This window comes from Diospyros lotus, chromosome 7 (genome assembly GCF_014633365.1).
Source record: "Diospyros lotus cultivar Yz01 chromosome 7, ASM1463336v1, whole genome shotgun sequence".
NCBI lineage: Eukaryota > Viridiplantae > Streptophyta > Magnoliopsida > Ericales > Ebenaceae > Diospyros > Diospyros lotus.
This window is the reverse complement of record NC_068344.1, coordinates 31,188,452-31,204,966: the sequence shown is the minus strand read 5'-3', so window position 1 is coordinate 31,204,966 and position 16,515 is coordinate 31,188,452. Positions and strand designations below refer to the sequence as shown.

The window sequence follows — 16,515 nt, the reverse complement described above, 5'->3', positions numbered from 1 at the left end:
TCTAGCACATCACTGTGAAACTGTTTTGATGACTATTTTTTTCTTACCTTTGTTCAAAACCATAGACAAAATACTTGTTTACAACCATGAAATCACAAAATAAGCGCCCAACTAAGCTCTCAAATAATGATCAGATCAAGGATAATATTCAACTGATAGTGATGGATCCAAACCCGACTCAGCTGACAATATGTGGGCATTATGCTATAAATGGAAATAATTGATTTTTAAGTCATTGAGAACTCAAAACTGAAGGCAACAAAAAGAGAAGAGTGAGCGAGCATTGTCTCTTCATCCAGGTGACAAACTTGCTTGCCTGGTAATTTTCTTGCACAGGGATAAACAGATGCACTGATTTTAAGCTTCGGCTTTTATTCCCCCTTCCCAGCCCAGTTCCCGGGCTCTTCGCTCCCACAAGGAAGTTACTTTCCTTTCCTTGATCAACAATGCCTCCGCAAGCTCCCTGGCGTGCTCACAAGTCTCTATGGAAGCATTGCATTTTTCGGCCTCCTTCTGGTACTGCGAAGAGACCCTTCTGGCTTCTACCAAGGTAATGTTCTTATGGTGGGCTCGCTCTTCGCTCACAACCTCGTGCAGCTTCATCTCCTCTGTCAACAGATCGACAAACTGCTTTGACATCTCCTCCTTGAGATCAGTATCATCTCCCCCACAGTCTGTTCCATTAAAACCATCATTTACATGTAGGTGATCAAAGAATGAAAAAGCATTAAAGTGGCCATGGAAGGCACAAAATACGAAACAAAAGTTCCAGATGCAAAGGCAATCAACAAGCAATTGTCTAAAGTGATCCTTCATGCCAAAATTTCCACCAACCGGCAGATAAGATTTTTCAAATGTCTAACTCACTCTTTAACCAGCAAAAGCTTAAATATCAGCTACTCTCTAAAATGATTCCCTATATACATTTCTGGCCAAAGGCAAAGACGATTTTCCAAATGTCTATCATAGCTCTCATCTCAGACTCAGTGTACTTCCACACAGAAAAACTAATCATCATTTACTTGTATTACATCTGACTTGCTGCTTTACAAGCTTCTTTTTGTAAGCCAATCAATATGCCTTTCAGGTTTCTTCAAATAGACCTTTTCCCATCACTTTATTCTATTTTCTGAACAAAAAAGTGTTAAAGACATGTATAGATTCTTCAAACCACCTACTCTTAGCTTGTGTGTTGATAGTGAAGCCCCAACTCAAGGCTGCTGGACGGAAGGCTAGTGGGCTTGACCCACTTAGCAACCTCCAGCAACCTCTTAAAGGATGGATGGCAATTGGGCTTGGCCCATTCAGCAACCTCCTGCGATCCGTTAACTCGATGGCCCATCCAATGCCCTCCCATATATAAAGCTCGGTCTTCGTTTGTTACAACAGCATTCGCCCTTAGCCCTAAATCTGCCGATTTTCTCTCAAAACCGATCTTCTCTCTTGGCTATTTAAAACCCTAGCTGCGACTCATGGAGATACGCTGGCGCTCTCAGATCTCTTCCATCTACTGCTGTCAACCTTACCTTTGGTGCTGTTTGAGTCCTACAGATCTTGTGTGTTGGCTCGTTTATGGTTGTAAGCTATTTCTGTCACTGATTTACATATTTATCTTGCTGTACTTTGTATTGAGTGTTGAGGAGTTGAGGGTGTATATCTATCATCATTATTATAGTGCAGTGAGCTCCCTTAAACCGGAACTCAACGTGGATGTAGCCCTATTTTAGGGTGAACCACGGTAAAACCTTGTGCCTCTTCTTTTACTGTTTTTATGCTTGTGTTGCTTCGATTTATCTTGTGGGAACAAACTGTCATTTTTCTTCCTGTGTTAGAGGTGGTTGGGATATTTTGTATGTGTGTATGTGTACGCCCCAGCCCAACAGTGGTATCAGAGCCCTAAATCGATTACCTTGTTTATCTTGCTGTTTGTTTTCTGTTCGTGTTTGGGTAACTGCCCTCTAGGGTTTTTTATGAGAGATTCAGTCAGTGAGGGTTTACTGAGAAAATCTCTAGTAGTGACCAGGGGTTAGGGTATCCGATTGCAAGATGACTACCACTAGGTTTGATATTGGGGTTTTCGATGGTAAAGGGGATTTTGGGAGTTGGAAGAAAAAGATGAGGGTTCTGCTCTCACATCATAAACTGGCAATTGCCCTAGAACCAGATGATAGGAAATGGACTAGGGAACAATTAGCTCAGACAGCTGAGATTAGGGAAGAGGCTTATAACCTTATTTTTCTGCATCTAGGTGACACTGTCATTCGAAAAGTAGATGGAATAACCTCACCTCTTGACCTTTGGAATAAACTAGAATCTTTATATGCTGTTATGGCTGCCCCTAATTTAGTTTATCTCAAAGGTCTGTTATTTAATTTCAAAATGGACACGTCTAAGTCTATGGATGAAAACATAGATGAGTTTACTAGGTTGTCTCTTCTTCTAAGGGGAACTGATCAAGCATTAGGAGACACTAGTGAAGCAATGATCTTACTAAATTCTTTGCCTGATGATTATAATGTGGTAAAACATGCTCTCCAATACACTGGTATAGTCCCAACACTTGAATTAGTTATTTCAGGGCTAAAGGCTAGAGAACTAGAATTAAATGCCTCTAAGAAACATGGTAATGCTCTATTCACAAAAGGGAAATTTCATAAGAAGCAATTTAATTCTGAACCATCTAATGGATTTAACTCTAAGGGCAAGAAAAAGGATAACAAAGGAAAACAAAAACCTAAATGGAAATGTTATCATTGCGGTAAGGAAGGCCATATTAAAAAATACTGCTATGACTTAAAGAGACAAAATCAAAAGGCAAACCCAACTGATCCTGTAGGAACCTCAAATTGTTTAGCAGAAGTCTTAACTGTTTCTGTAACTTCCTCTAGTGAATGGATTATGGATTCAGGATGTTCTTTTCATATGAGTCCTAACCTAGAATGGTTTCATAACTTTGATGATAATGAAAAGGGAACAGTTTATATGGGAAACAATCATTCATGCAAAGTAGAAGGCATAGGGGACATATCACTTAAACTTCATGACAACAACTTAATAATTCTCACAGGGGTAAGATATGTGCCAAATTTAAAAAGAAACCTAATATCACTTGGTACTTTAGATGAACAAGGATTATCTTATAAAGCTGAAAGAGGTTCATTGTTTGTATTTAAGAATGATAAGTTAGTTCTTTCTGGTACCAAGAAAAATGGTTTATATGTTTTGAATGGTTGTTGTTCTTCATACCTGCCTGCTGCATGCACTGTTAAATCTGAGGGAACAGATCTATGGCACTTGAGGCTTGGTCATATGAGCTTGAAAGGTATGCAGGCTTTATCGAGCCAAGGCTACCTAGGTTCTCTAACACCTGACTCTATAAATTTCTGTGAGTCATGTATCCTTGGCAAGCAACGCAGGTTGAGCTTCCCTAAAGGAACTCACCTTGCGAAGGCATGCCTAGAATACTTACATGCAGATCTTTGGGGTCCATCTCAAACACCTACTCAAGGTGGAAACAAGTATTTTCTCTCTATTATTGATGATTATACTAGGAAGGTCTGGGTTTTCTTACTTAAATCTAAAGATCAGACATTAGACAAATTTAAGTCATGGAAAACTCTAGTAGAAAATCAATCAGAAAGAAAAATTAAAATTTTAAGAACAGATAATGGGTTAGAGTTTTGCAGCAAAGAATTTAACGAATATTGTAATTCCCAAGGCATACTTAGGCATAGAACAGTAAGATATACACCCCAACAAAATGGGGTAGCTGAGAGGATGAATAGAACTTTATTAGAAAAAGTCAGATGTTTATTACTTACTGCTAACTTGCCTAAATCTTTATGGGGGGAAGCACTAAACACAGCTGCATATATAGTAAATAGGAGTCCTTCAACCGCATTAAAACTTGTTTGCCCAGAAGAAAAATGGACCAAGAGAAAGCTAAACTACAATCACCTTAAAGTTTTTGGGTGTGAGGCCTTTGCTCACCAGTCTGAGGGTAAGTTGGACCCTAGATCTAAGAAGTGTATATTCTTAGGATACCAAGAAGGGACTAAGGGATACCGGCTATGGGATAGGACTTCAGGTGGAGTAAAAATTATAATAAGTAGGGATGTTGTATTCAATGAAGATAACTTCCCTTGCAAATCCTCAAATAAAATAGAAGAAACTTCAGAACATCATGAACATAGAGGTGGAAATTATATTGAGGTGGAGCACCGAACTGGAACCCATGACCAGCTGACAGTACCTGATCCTCAGGAGTCTGATCCAGTATCAGACAGTAACTTAGGAGGAAATTTTGAGCACTTAGAAGAAAATCCTGAGTCTAACCATAGTGAAATTGAAGTTGAAGAGGTGGCTGAAGACACCCCTCAATCAGATCTCAGCAACTATCAGCTTGCTAGAGATAGAAGTCGTAGAGAAGTAAGACCACCTGCTAGGTTTGGCTATGCTGATTTAATCTACTGTGCTCTTATAGCAGGAGCTGAAATGAAATCTACTGAACCTTCTTGTTATGAAGAGGCCATTAAATCACATGAACACCAAAAATGGAAACAAGCCATGGATGAGGAAATGGCATCTTTAAAATTAAATGGAACATGGAAGCTGGTTGCAAAGCCTAAAAACCATAAGTTGGTAAAGTGTAAGTGGCTATATAAACTGAAAGAGGGAATGAACAAATCTGATCCTATTAGGTATAAGGCTCGCCTAGTTGCTAAGGGGTTTACCCAAAGGGAAGGGATAGATTATACTGAAATTTTTTCACCAGTTGTAAGGTTTAAAACAATTCGATTGATGCTAGCTATTGTTGCTCATTTTGACCTAGAACTAGAGCAATTAGATGTTAAAACAGCTTTCTTACATGGGGACCTAGAAGAACTTATATATATGGATCAACCTGTTGGATATGTAGATCCTTCTCATCCAGAACATGCTTGCTTACTTAAAAAATCTCTATATGGATTAAAACAATCCCCACGACAATGGTATAAAAAGTTTGATGATTTTGCATTGAAAGCTGGTTTCATTAGGAGCAACTATGATGCCTGTTTTTACTTTATAATATCTGATGAACCTGTTTACTTGCTTCTTTATGTTGATGACATTCTATTGATTAGCAAATCTAAGGTTAAAATTAAAAACCTAAAGTCTCAATTAAATGACAATTTTGATATGAAAGACTTAGGTCCTGCAAATAAAATTCTTGGTATGAAAATTGAAAGGAATAGAAGCAAATATTTTATGAAAATTCATCAGCATGATTATTTGGAAAAAACAATAATTAAGTTTGGTATGGCTGGCTGTAAACCTGTAAACACCCCCCTAGCTGGACATTTTATTTTATCAAAATCTCAATGCCCTAAAACTGATGCTGAACATATTAAAATGGAAGATATTCCTTATGCTAATGTAATAGGGACTATCATGTATTCAATGATAAGCACTAGACCTGACCTTGCATATTCTATTTCACTACTTAGCCGTTTTATGTCTAATCCGGGAAAATCACATTGGGATGCACTGAAATATGTTCTGAGATATATTAAAGGTACTACCGGAGTAGGGTTAAGTTATATGAAGAGAGGTGAAAATCTAGATCTTGTTGGATATGTAGACTCTGATTTTGCAGGTGATCGTGACACTAGAAAATCCACAACAGCCTATATGTTTTCTCTTGGAGGTAATTGCATCAGCTGGAAAGCACAGCTGCAGCCATTGGTTGCACTGTCTTCCACTGAGGCTGAATACGTGGCTTTGACTGATGCATTCAAAGAAGCCATCTGGCTTCAAGGTATACTATCTGAAATCCACTTACTGGTAAGAAATGCTGACATATTTTGTGACAATCAGAGTGCTATACACTTGTGTAAAAATCCGGTGTACCATGAACGATCAAAACATATAGACATAAAATACCATTATGTCAGAGATCAGGTTGCAACAAGAAAGGTAAGCATTCAGAAAATTCCTACTGAAAAAAATCCAGCCGACATGGGGACTAAGGTGGTGTCAACAGCAAAATTCAAACACTGTTTGGATTTGCTGCATATTGATGTTGGTTGACCCAAAACCAACTAGAGTGATGAAGGTAAGAGGTTGAAGCATGCTGCACTATTAGACAGGTTTGTGTTGAGTCTTCAAGGTGGAGAATGTTGATAGTGAAGCCCCAACTCAAGGCTGCTGGACGGAAGGCTAGTGGGCTTGACCCACTTAGCAACCTCCAGCAACCTCTTAAAGGATGGATGGCAATTGGGCTTGGCCCATTCAGCAACCTCCTGCGATCCGTTAACTCGATGGCCCATCCAATGCCCTCCCATATATAAAGCTCGGTCTTCGTTTGTTACAACAGCATTCGCCCTTAGCCCTAAATCTGCCGATTTTCTCTCAAAACCGATCTTCTCTCTTGGCTATTTAAAACCCTAGCTGCGACTCATGGAGATACGCTGGCGCTCTCAGATCTCTTCCATCTACTGCTGTCAACCTTACCTTTGGTGCTGTTTGAGTCCTACAGATCTTGTGTGTTGGCTCGTTTATGGTTGTAAGCTATTTCTGTCACTGATTTACATATTTATCTTGCTGTACTTTGTATTGAGTGTTGAGGAGTTGAGGGTGTATATCTATCATCATTATTATAGTGCAGTGAGCTCCCTTAAACCGGAACTCAACGTGGATGTAGCCCTATTTTAGGGTGAACCACGGTAAAACCTTGTGCCTCTTCTTTTACTGTTTTTATGCTTGTGTTGCTTCGATTTATCTTGTGGGAACAAACTGTCATTTTTCTTCCTGTGTTAGAGGTGGTTGGGATATTTTGTATGTGTGTATGTGTACGCCCCAGCCCAACATTGTGCAATGCATGTTCTCACACGTAAGGCAAGGAGCAGGTGTTCATTTGAGGAATTTTGGGAGTGTGGGGAAAGCACTCTAACCTTATCTGTTTTAGGGTGGGAGATGGTATGAGGGTGAGAATAGGAGAAGACAAGTGGTGTAAGGAGAGTCTTTCACTAACTTGTTTTGCTACCCTTCCATTATCATCTACCTGTAAATGGAGTCTTTAAGACTCAAAACTTGACTCCATCACAACTTTTTACAGTTTATTCCATGATCATCTATTGACTAGTCAAGGGTAGTTGGGCACGGTGCTCATTATAAGGGTAACTTTAGTGTTTGGACAGCAGCACTGATGCTATCCTTACTTTTGACAATCTAAGGAAATGAAAGCAGGTAGTCATTGATTAGTGCTTCATCTGCAATAAAAGTGGTGACTCTATGAACCATCTTTTCCTGCATTGTTCAGCCACCAGGGAAGTTCAGAGCATTGTTTTTTCTCTGTTCTGTATAGGGTTCACTCCCTTAATGCAACACATTCATATAAGGTTATATTGCTTCTTGATCAAATTACTAACTTGCTAATTTATGAGATAGTATATACCAGTTATATGGTGACCTAACTACCATTAATCTAGGAGGATACCTTCACTTTCTATACAGCACAGATTAGCAATGATTCAACATGATAACTACTGACTACAGCTCAACCTCTCTCATTTGAGGCTTGGAGAACAAATTTTAAGCAATGCAAATCTGAAATCAAGCTTTTCATATGCATAGAAATCCCCTTCATCCTTTTTTTCCATCTGAGTCAATATATCTAGCAACATTAATCTAGAGTAATTGGACCAAAAGGAGAAAAGCACACTAGTTCCAATAAATGAATGAACATTCTAAACACCATTCCTGGTTCAACTTACACTGCTGGCAAATTGAAGATCCCTATCCTATTGATGTAATAACTTAAGTCTGAAAAGGAATAAATTATTTCAATCGATGCTTACATAAGAGCATTAGATGAATTGATGCTGGTTGATCCAGAGATAAGAAAGTTAGTATCCACTCACCAGAATATGGTGGGAAAACACAGTTTAACTGACCTTAATGTCCGATCAATGAAATTATATTTCTCAGCACTAGAAAGAAGATGATGATGTTATAGTTTTTAGTTTAAATGCTTAGAAGATCACTATAAAAAAATTTAGCAGCTCATATACTCTAAACAAGATAATTGCTAGCCATTTTTTCAAACCTGAAAAATATCCAATCGTGCCTCTTCATAAGGAAGAACAAGAACCAAAATTTTGCTCATTCAATTCCCTAGGATAAACTTAATCAAAGAAACTTGAGAAAGAAATATGGTTCATGGAAGCGAGTAAAGCAAGAAAGGTCATAATATTGAGTATGGAGGATAACTCTTGCCTGTAACAGAAAGATTGGCCAAACCTGCACAGGAATAAACCAGAAACTATGTTAGTAGAATGTAGCACAATGGTGATCTCTGTAGTTTAGCGAAAAAATTGGCATTCAGTTCAATTTCACTTTGTCACAGGCAATAAACTAGATAGCATGTGGAAGATAATTAACTAAGGAAGCTCTAAATCTCCAGATAATTTCAACAGACAATCTAGGTTTCAGAAATTGATGTGGTATAATGGCATACTACTGTGACAGAAGTGACTGGTGTTGCAATAAAGAACAGAACTAGCAACTCAGCAGAAATAAAGTTAACATGGTATGAAAATGGGAAAACGATCAAATATATGGAAACAAGCCAAACAATGAATCAAAAGCCTTGAACCCTGAAAGCAACCTGGGACAGGTAATCCTTCAATTTCACTCCACACAATATTAACATCAGAAAGAAATAAAATTTAAAAGGACCCAGAAGAGAGACAACATAAAGCATCTATAATACGGAAAGATTCAAAAAACCTTGAAACTTGAAAACAATTAGAGATGGTGGGCTTTACTTTGCCTCCAGACAACATAACATTAAACAGAAACCAAAATTAACAATAAAGAAGAATAAGACAACAAAAAAGCATCTATGCATATGTACTGAATCAAAAACCCTTGAAACATAAAAGCAATCTGAGAAGGTACCCATCAATTCGAATCCATAGAACACAACATCAAACAGAAATGAAAATCAAACAACCCAGAAGAAAAGGACAACATGATAGCAACTATACATATTTCATTGCGAAAAAAAGAACAGGGCAAGTACCAGGAGCAATCTTGAGAAGGGAAAGAGGTGGAGGGCAATCACAAATGCAAGGGCTGCATTCAGACGAATAGCCTCCCGACTTCAACCCCTTCTTCAACTTCCAATACAGAGCAGGGCCAGATACACAGAGAGCTGATACCACAGCAAAAACCACCAAACAACACCTCAAACAAGTCCCAGATCTCCTTGGCATCTCTCTCTGTCTCTCTCGCTCTCTCTGTCTCTCTACTCCCAAGAATGAGATCTAGTGCTTCGATAGTTTGGAATCCCAATAGGCTTCGGACAGCTTGACGGAAGAAAGTCGGTGCCTTTGACGTTCATGAGTTGTACCCAAAATGATTTTTTACCAAACGAAACTTTCAGGCAAGTCGAAGCAAGTAATACACGGTTTCTTACTAGTTACTACATGTTCGTAAGTGTGATGGTCAACTGATTTATTGTCTAGTCAGCTTCAAAGATCTGTAATGGTGAGGGATCCAACCAAATTGCAGTTTTTAATACCTTCGTAGCAAATATTTATCAATATTCCTTAATCCTTACTTCCTATAGATACATGTTAATTCTATACTGCAATATTTTGGGTTTTTTTGTTGGCTATTAATACTTAAAAGGTCACAATCTCTGGAAGAAAAAGGCAAAAATGAAGAAGAATTCTCTGGAATCGGAGAGTAGCAAAAAAAAAAAAAGAATGAGAAGAAGCTGTAACCATTAGGGAAAACAAAGGTGTAAACTAAAATTCTATTAAATTGACGTAAAGATATTAAAATTTTAATCACATATAAGACCAGACTAACCTTCTATTATCAAACCAATATTTTTCGATCCCAAATAGATTACGCCATACATGAACAATTCAGCATAAAACAATGTCCAACCATGCCTAACAAATCAAAACAAGTCTCTCCATTTGAGTTGGTCAACTTATGGCTTGACACAATCCAAATGTATCATGTTGGTTCAGATTTCTTAAGAGTTCAATTCATACCATGTGAATTATGATATAAATAAAGTTTACCAAGTCCATTTAACATCTCTAAATAGTTTCCTGATAAGTATTTTGATAATATTGGACCGATCACCAAAATCTGCCTCGAAACAAGTACCTGCAAGGGCAGGACTTTAATCCTTCGGAAGGACTCCGACGCTCAAGTCAGTAAAAGAAGATATCCGAAGTGGAAAGTCACTCAGTAGTCAGATACCCATACATGTAAAAGTTGACCTCTATTTAAATATGGCGTAGAGTTTACTCTGAAAAGATAGAATAACATTTAAAAAAGACGTTGGAGAGAATCTCAGTTGACCGAGTCACTCTAATTCAAAATCAAATATGGGATGAAGATCTGGAGGACACGTGGCTTTTCCAAAGACAAGCACTTGGTGGCATCAGATTGATAGTCTTCAAGGGTAGTATAATAAATTTGTCCTTAGTAAAATATCTCCTCAAAATATTTTTTTTAATTTGAGTGTGATGTGATATGACCCATCTCATGTAGGCATGCATAGATACAGATCTTTAATATTTGTTCGATATAGACCTGATTATTAGGAGTTAGTTGATTTTTAATAAAAATCATAAAAGTGTTGGTTGCTAAAATCTTGGCACTTCTGCTAATTTTCAATATTTTTCCATTCATAATTTTATTAGCAGTAACCACTCCTTTTTGTTCTTTGTTTCCAGATCACATTGTAACATAAGCTCGTTAAAGCTTCTTGTAATTGTTAATTATAGATTATGAGATTTTACACCCAAATACTTGTCTCTCTCAGCTTCTTCCTTTCCTCTTACTTCACAAACAAATTCCTATCAATTTGGTATCAAAGCAGGTTCGCAATAGAGACTCGCACTAAGACCAACGCGGAATTTCGAAACGAAGTCGTTGAGATTCTTGCTTGACATGAATTGAGCTTCGACCTCCTCAACATAATTTCAACCAGATCAATGCTGCATCGCAATTAGTCTTAATGGAGCTCCAAGCTCTACATGTTCATAGTAATTTTGCCACAAATGGAGGAGTTAAACCCTTTACTCCAACAGAATCAGCTCACGTTCAAATTGCTACACCCAGTGAGCCTCTCTCTACAAACACAACCCTCATTCCTTCCCAACCAGTTCTAGATCATGCCCATACACAGCTCAAACTATTGTTTCCCAAATTCGCAGGAAACGATCCCATTGGTTGGATCTTCAAAGTTGAACAATATTGTGAATTCACGGGGGTTGCACCGGAACACCAAGTGCAGTTGGCTTCATTCCATTTGGAGGGAAAAACATTACAATGGTATCGTTGGTGGCGAAATTTCGAGGGCCTCTCACGTAGAACGAATTCACGGAAGCAATGCTGCGAAGGTTTAGCCCCATTGAATATGATGATCCGTCTGAAGCTTTGACTCGACTTAAACAAGTTTCCTCAATGGTTGCGTACCAAGAAGCTTTCAAGAAGTTGTCGCAGAGAGAGATGGACTACCCTGAGGGATATCTTGTTGGTTGCTTCATAACTGGCCTTCGAGACAAGATTCACCTGGATGTGAAAGTAAAGAAGCCACGCACGCTGTCTGAAACTATTGGCGTTGCACACTTGATCGAGGAACTCAATCAACTCCAACGAAAAACAGGCCCTTATTCACGATTTCCTGTTGCCTTGCCGCCACCTAGGATCAGGCTAAATCCCTCATCAGGCCTTATTGGTCCACCACCAACACAAAAATATGGGTTTCCTGCTCCTCCAACTACTATTCAACAAATTACAGGATAAGAAGCAAGGGAATGTAGAGAGAAAGGGCTCTGTTTCTACTGTGATGAACGCTATAATCAAGCCATAGGTGTCAAAGGACACAGTTTTTTATGATTGAGGACTGCATAGTGGAAGATGAGGATGAACCACTTACAGTTCAAAAGTGTTGATGTAATATACCTCAGTATCTGCATAAACTGAGGATGCTGATGTAGCTGCAAAGTGCCTGCGGTGGGCCGCAAGGCATGAGGTGGAATATTCAGAATGAAAGATGAGCTGGAATGGATGTTAGGCATGCCACATTTTCTGGTTTTGACCTGGTTTTTAGGTTTCTGTTATTGAATCTTAGTTGTTATTTTTAGCTAATGTAATCTCAGTTCATGGGATCATGGGTAGTTTATTTTTTATCTAATGTAATCTCAGTTCATGGGATCATGGGTAGTTTTTTTTTTATCTAATGCAATCTCAGTTCATGGGATCATGGGTAGTTTTTTTTGGCTATGGTGGTTACATTTTGGTTGTATTTAAATCTTCTTTGGATTCAATAGAATGTGTGCGTTGTTCATTAAAAAACCTTTCTCTATTTTTCTGTTGTCATATTTTTCAGTTTGCAGGCCTTTTTGTCTTCTTGGTTTTCTTTGCCTACAAATTGGTATCAGAGCCCTATTCTTACGGGATTGTGAGAATTTGAGTGTTCACCTTGCTCAAAATCAAATCAAAAAACCATTACAACCTCATCCTTTACCAAACATGAATGCTGAAGCATCTTTCACAGTTACTGCTCCTCTAGTGTTTGAGGATGAAAATTACCAGGTGTGGGTAATCAGAATGAAAGCTTATCTTGATGCAAGTGATCTTTGGGAAGCTGTGAAGGAGGACTATGAGATTCCTCCTTTGCCTGATAATCCAACAATTGCATAAATCAGGAATCACAAGGAAAATAGGCAAAGGAAGTTAAAGGCAAAAGCATGCGTATTTGCTGCTGTCTCTCCATCAATCTTTTCCAGAATTATGACCCTGAAATCAGCAAAGGAGATATGGGATTTTCTCAAGCAAGAATATGAGGGCAATGAGAGAATAAAAAAGATGCAAGTGCTGAATTTAATTAGGGAGTTTGAGATGCAAAGAATGAAGGAGTCAAAGACAATCAAGGAGTACTCTAATAGACTTTTGAGCATTGTCAACAAGGTAAGATTGCTTGGAACAGAATTTCCTGATTCTAGAGTAGTTGAAAAGATTCTTGTTACTGTCCCTGAAAGGTTTGAAGTCACAATTTCTTCTTTGAAAAATTCTAAAGATCTATCAAGCATTTCTTTGGCAGAATTGTTAAATGCTCTATAGGCTCAAGAACAAAGAAGGTTCATGAGGCAAGAAGGCTCAGTTCAAGGAGCATTGCAAGCTAAACAAGAAGTCAATCAAGGCAGCAAAGGAAAAAAAAGAAAGGAAAAAAAAACAATGCAGAGCTGGCTGAAGCTGCAAACAGCATCAATGGAGGTGAAAGCAAGCCATCCTATCCTTCGTGTCAACATTATGGGAGGAAAAGTCATCCTCATTTCAAGTGTTGAAGGAGGCCTGATGTAAGATGCAACAAGTGCAATCAATTAGGCCATATTGCGAAAATTTGCAAGAACAAAAGATAACAACAACAACAAGCTGAGGCTCAAATTGTCAATCAGTAGAAGGAGGAGCATTTACTTGTGGCAACCTGTTTTGCTACCAACAACTCAATTAAAAGCTGGCTCATTGACAGTGGTTGCACCAATCATATGACTTATCAGTAGAAGGAGGAGCATTTACTAGTGGCAACCTGTTTTGCTACCAACAACTCAATTAAAAGCTGGCTCATTGACAGTGGTTGCACCAATCATATGACTTATCAGCAACTTTTCAAGGAGCTCGACAAGTCTAAAGTGTCAAAAGTCAGAATTGACAATGGGGAACACTTGGCTGTCAAAGGAAAAAATGACGGTAGCAATTGGAAGTTGCCTGGGTACAAAACTCTTAACTGATATTCTTTTTGTACTTGAAATTGATCAAAATTTGATAAGTGTGGACAACTACTGGAGAAAGAATTCAAAGTTATCCCTTAGGTATAGGTGTCAAAAGGGCCGGCCCGGCCCGGCCCGGTCCGGCCCGAGTCAGCCCACGAGCTTTTTAAACGGGTCGGCCCGGCCCTTTTACTAAAAGGGCCGGGCCGGGCCCAGGCTCTTTTGTCATTGATAGGGCCCGGCCCGGCCCACGGCCCCCCTACAAAGGGGCCGGGCCAGCCCGTGGGTAGAGGGCCGGGTCGGGCCCTTAGCCCACAGGGCCTAGCGAGCCGTGCCCGATGGGCCCGGCCTTTTTTTTCTTTTTTTAAATAATTTTTTTAAAAATAATACATATAATATATACATATATAAATATCAAAATAATACATATATAAAAATTAATTTGTTTCTTTTTAAAATATTTTCTATCTTAATTCTTAAGTTTTAAATATTATTTCATTATTTTATATTTCAAAATTCTATATGCCTTATAATTTTTCTTGTGAATTGATATGAAAAATAATGTACATATAAAAAGGAGAATGTTTATTTATAATTTAAATATATAAAAAATTTAACTTAAAATTTTAAATAAATTAATTGATGGTTATTATTTATATATATTGCGAAATTAAATTTTTTAGTATCCAATATCAATAATTACTAAAAAAAATAACAAAATTAAAAAAAAAAAATGAGTAAGGGCCTTACTGGCCCATAAGGGCCTCATGGGCCCAGCCCATAAGGGCCCAACGGGCCACGGGCCGGGCCGGGCCATGGGCCCAATTTCTTTGACCCAGCCCGGCCCCCCAATGGGGGCCGGGCTCGGCCCGGCCCGTATGAACAGTAACGGGCCGGGCCAAAGCCCTGCCCATCACGGGCTAGGCCGCCCGGCCCTTTTGACACCTCTACCCTTAGGGTATCGCCACTCAAGAGGGGGTGAATTGAGTGATTAAATTTTTTTTTAATTTTAATAAATATTCTCAATTAATAATTTTATTAAAAAATATATATTTGATCAATATAATAAATTATATTTGAGATTAATAATAAATGTAAGTCACAAGATATAACAAAAATAAATACAATAAGATACAACATAATTTATAGTAGTTTGGTGTCTTCACACACACCTAGTCTACTCTCCCAATGTCTAACCACCCTTAGGGTTTCACTAAAATAATTTCACTAAGGTTTCCACACTATCTCACTTTAGAAACTAAATACAAACCTAGATTACAATGAGTTCTAGGCAACTACTACACCAAATTTTTCTTCCTAGCTTATCTTGGAAACTAGATTCACCTAGATTTTAGTGATTCTAGGAAACCTATACAATCCATAATAGTAATTTAAATGTTACAAATAATTTGTCCACACTTAGACACAAATAAACAATTAAGAACAAATTATACAAAATAATAATATTTAAATAAATAAATAAATTTGTAATCTCAAATGGAGAAGTTCGAATTTGTCGTAGAAGACTTGAAGAACTTTTCTCCTCTTGCCTTGTGGCTCTTCGGTGGATATGTAATAATATTTCGAGAGCCTCGAATTGCTTGGATGCTTTGCTTGAGAGTATTTGAGAGCTTTCAAGTGCTTTGGATATGCAATAGAAGTATTTGGATACTCAAAAAATGAGTTTGGAGAGGTATTTATAAACATTTTAGCCACTAAAAAAAGGATTAATATGAAGTTTGAAATTCAAAAAATATTTAGACTTTCTCAAATAATAAGAAAACATGTTTCACCTTTAATTCAAAATAAATTTACTTTTTGCATGAAAAATCAAGATTTGAAAATTCAAATATAAACTTTTGAGACATAAATGATTAAAATAATAAAACATATCTAAAAGCAATCTCCTTTAATTCAAAATAAATTTATTTTTTGTATGAGTAAGAGAAAATATGTCTAAAATTAATTCTCATTTAATTCAAAATTTGAAAATTCAAATATAAGCTTTTGAGATATAAATGATTAAAATAAGAAAACATGTCTAAAAAAATTCTCTTTTAATTCAAAATAAATTTACCTTTTGCATGAGTAAAAGAAAACATTTATATCATAAAAATATTTTTGTTAATCATCAAAAATTAATTAATATGAACAAGTTGACTTAACAATTATCTTTGAAAACTAGGAGTGCCTGATCAAAAACTCAAAAGATCAAGATATGTTCATAATCAAAATAAGAGGAAAAAACTTCTCATTAGACCTTATAAAGGAAAAACAGGTTGCATTTCCAATCTCAATCAACTTAGCTAAGCTTTGGCATAAGAAACTTGGGTATTTCAATCATGCAGCCTTACTTTTGATTAGGAAAATGGAAATGGTGAAAGGCCTACCTCCATTGGAAGAACATCTATCAAGCTGCAATGCTTGTCAATATAGCAAGCAAGCTAGGCTACTGTAACGCCACGTTTCTCCAGAACGTGCATTACCTCGAGATTTCAAAAATATATATATATATATATTTATATCATACAACATAAGTCTCTTGACATACATACCCTCATTATAGTCATTTCTCGACCATCCCGATTATACCTTCTCAGCATATCAAAATTTAATCAGCGGAAGCAAGATCGAAACCTCAATTATATATATAAGTGACAATTCTTTTTACAATAACCAAATCGATGTTTCACATGAAAATATCAAAATATTACATCATCTCTGAACATCG

At 37.4% G+C, this 16,515-nt stretch overlaps 1 protein-coding gene across 1 annotated transcript; it reads right to left on the bottom strand.

Moving 5' to 3' along the window:
* Positions 1–9: 9 nt before the first annotated feature.
* LOC127805827 (uncharacterized) lies at positions 10–9,443 on the bottom strand. The gene is made up of 3 exons (XM_052342611.1): positions 9,065–9,443; positions 8,257–8,280; positions 10–674 (listed from the first exon to the last, which is right to left on the bottom strand). Exons 1-3 carry the CDS (start codon positions 9,255–9,257, stop codon positions 358–360), a joined length of 534 nt encoding a protein of 177 aa, XP_052198571.1. The 5' UTR covers positions 9,258–9,443; the 3' UTR covers positions 10–357.
* Positions 9,444–16,515: the final 7,072 nt, after the last annotated feature.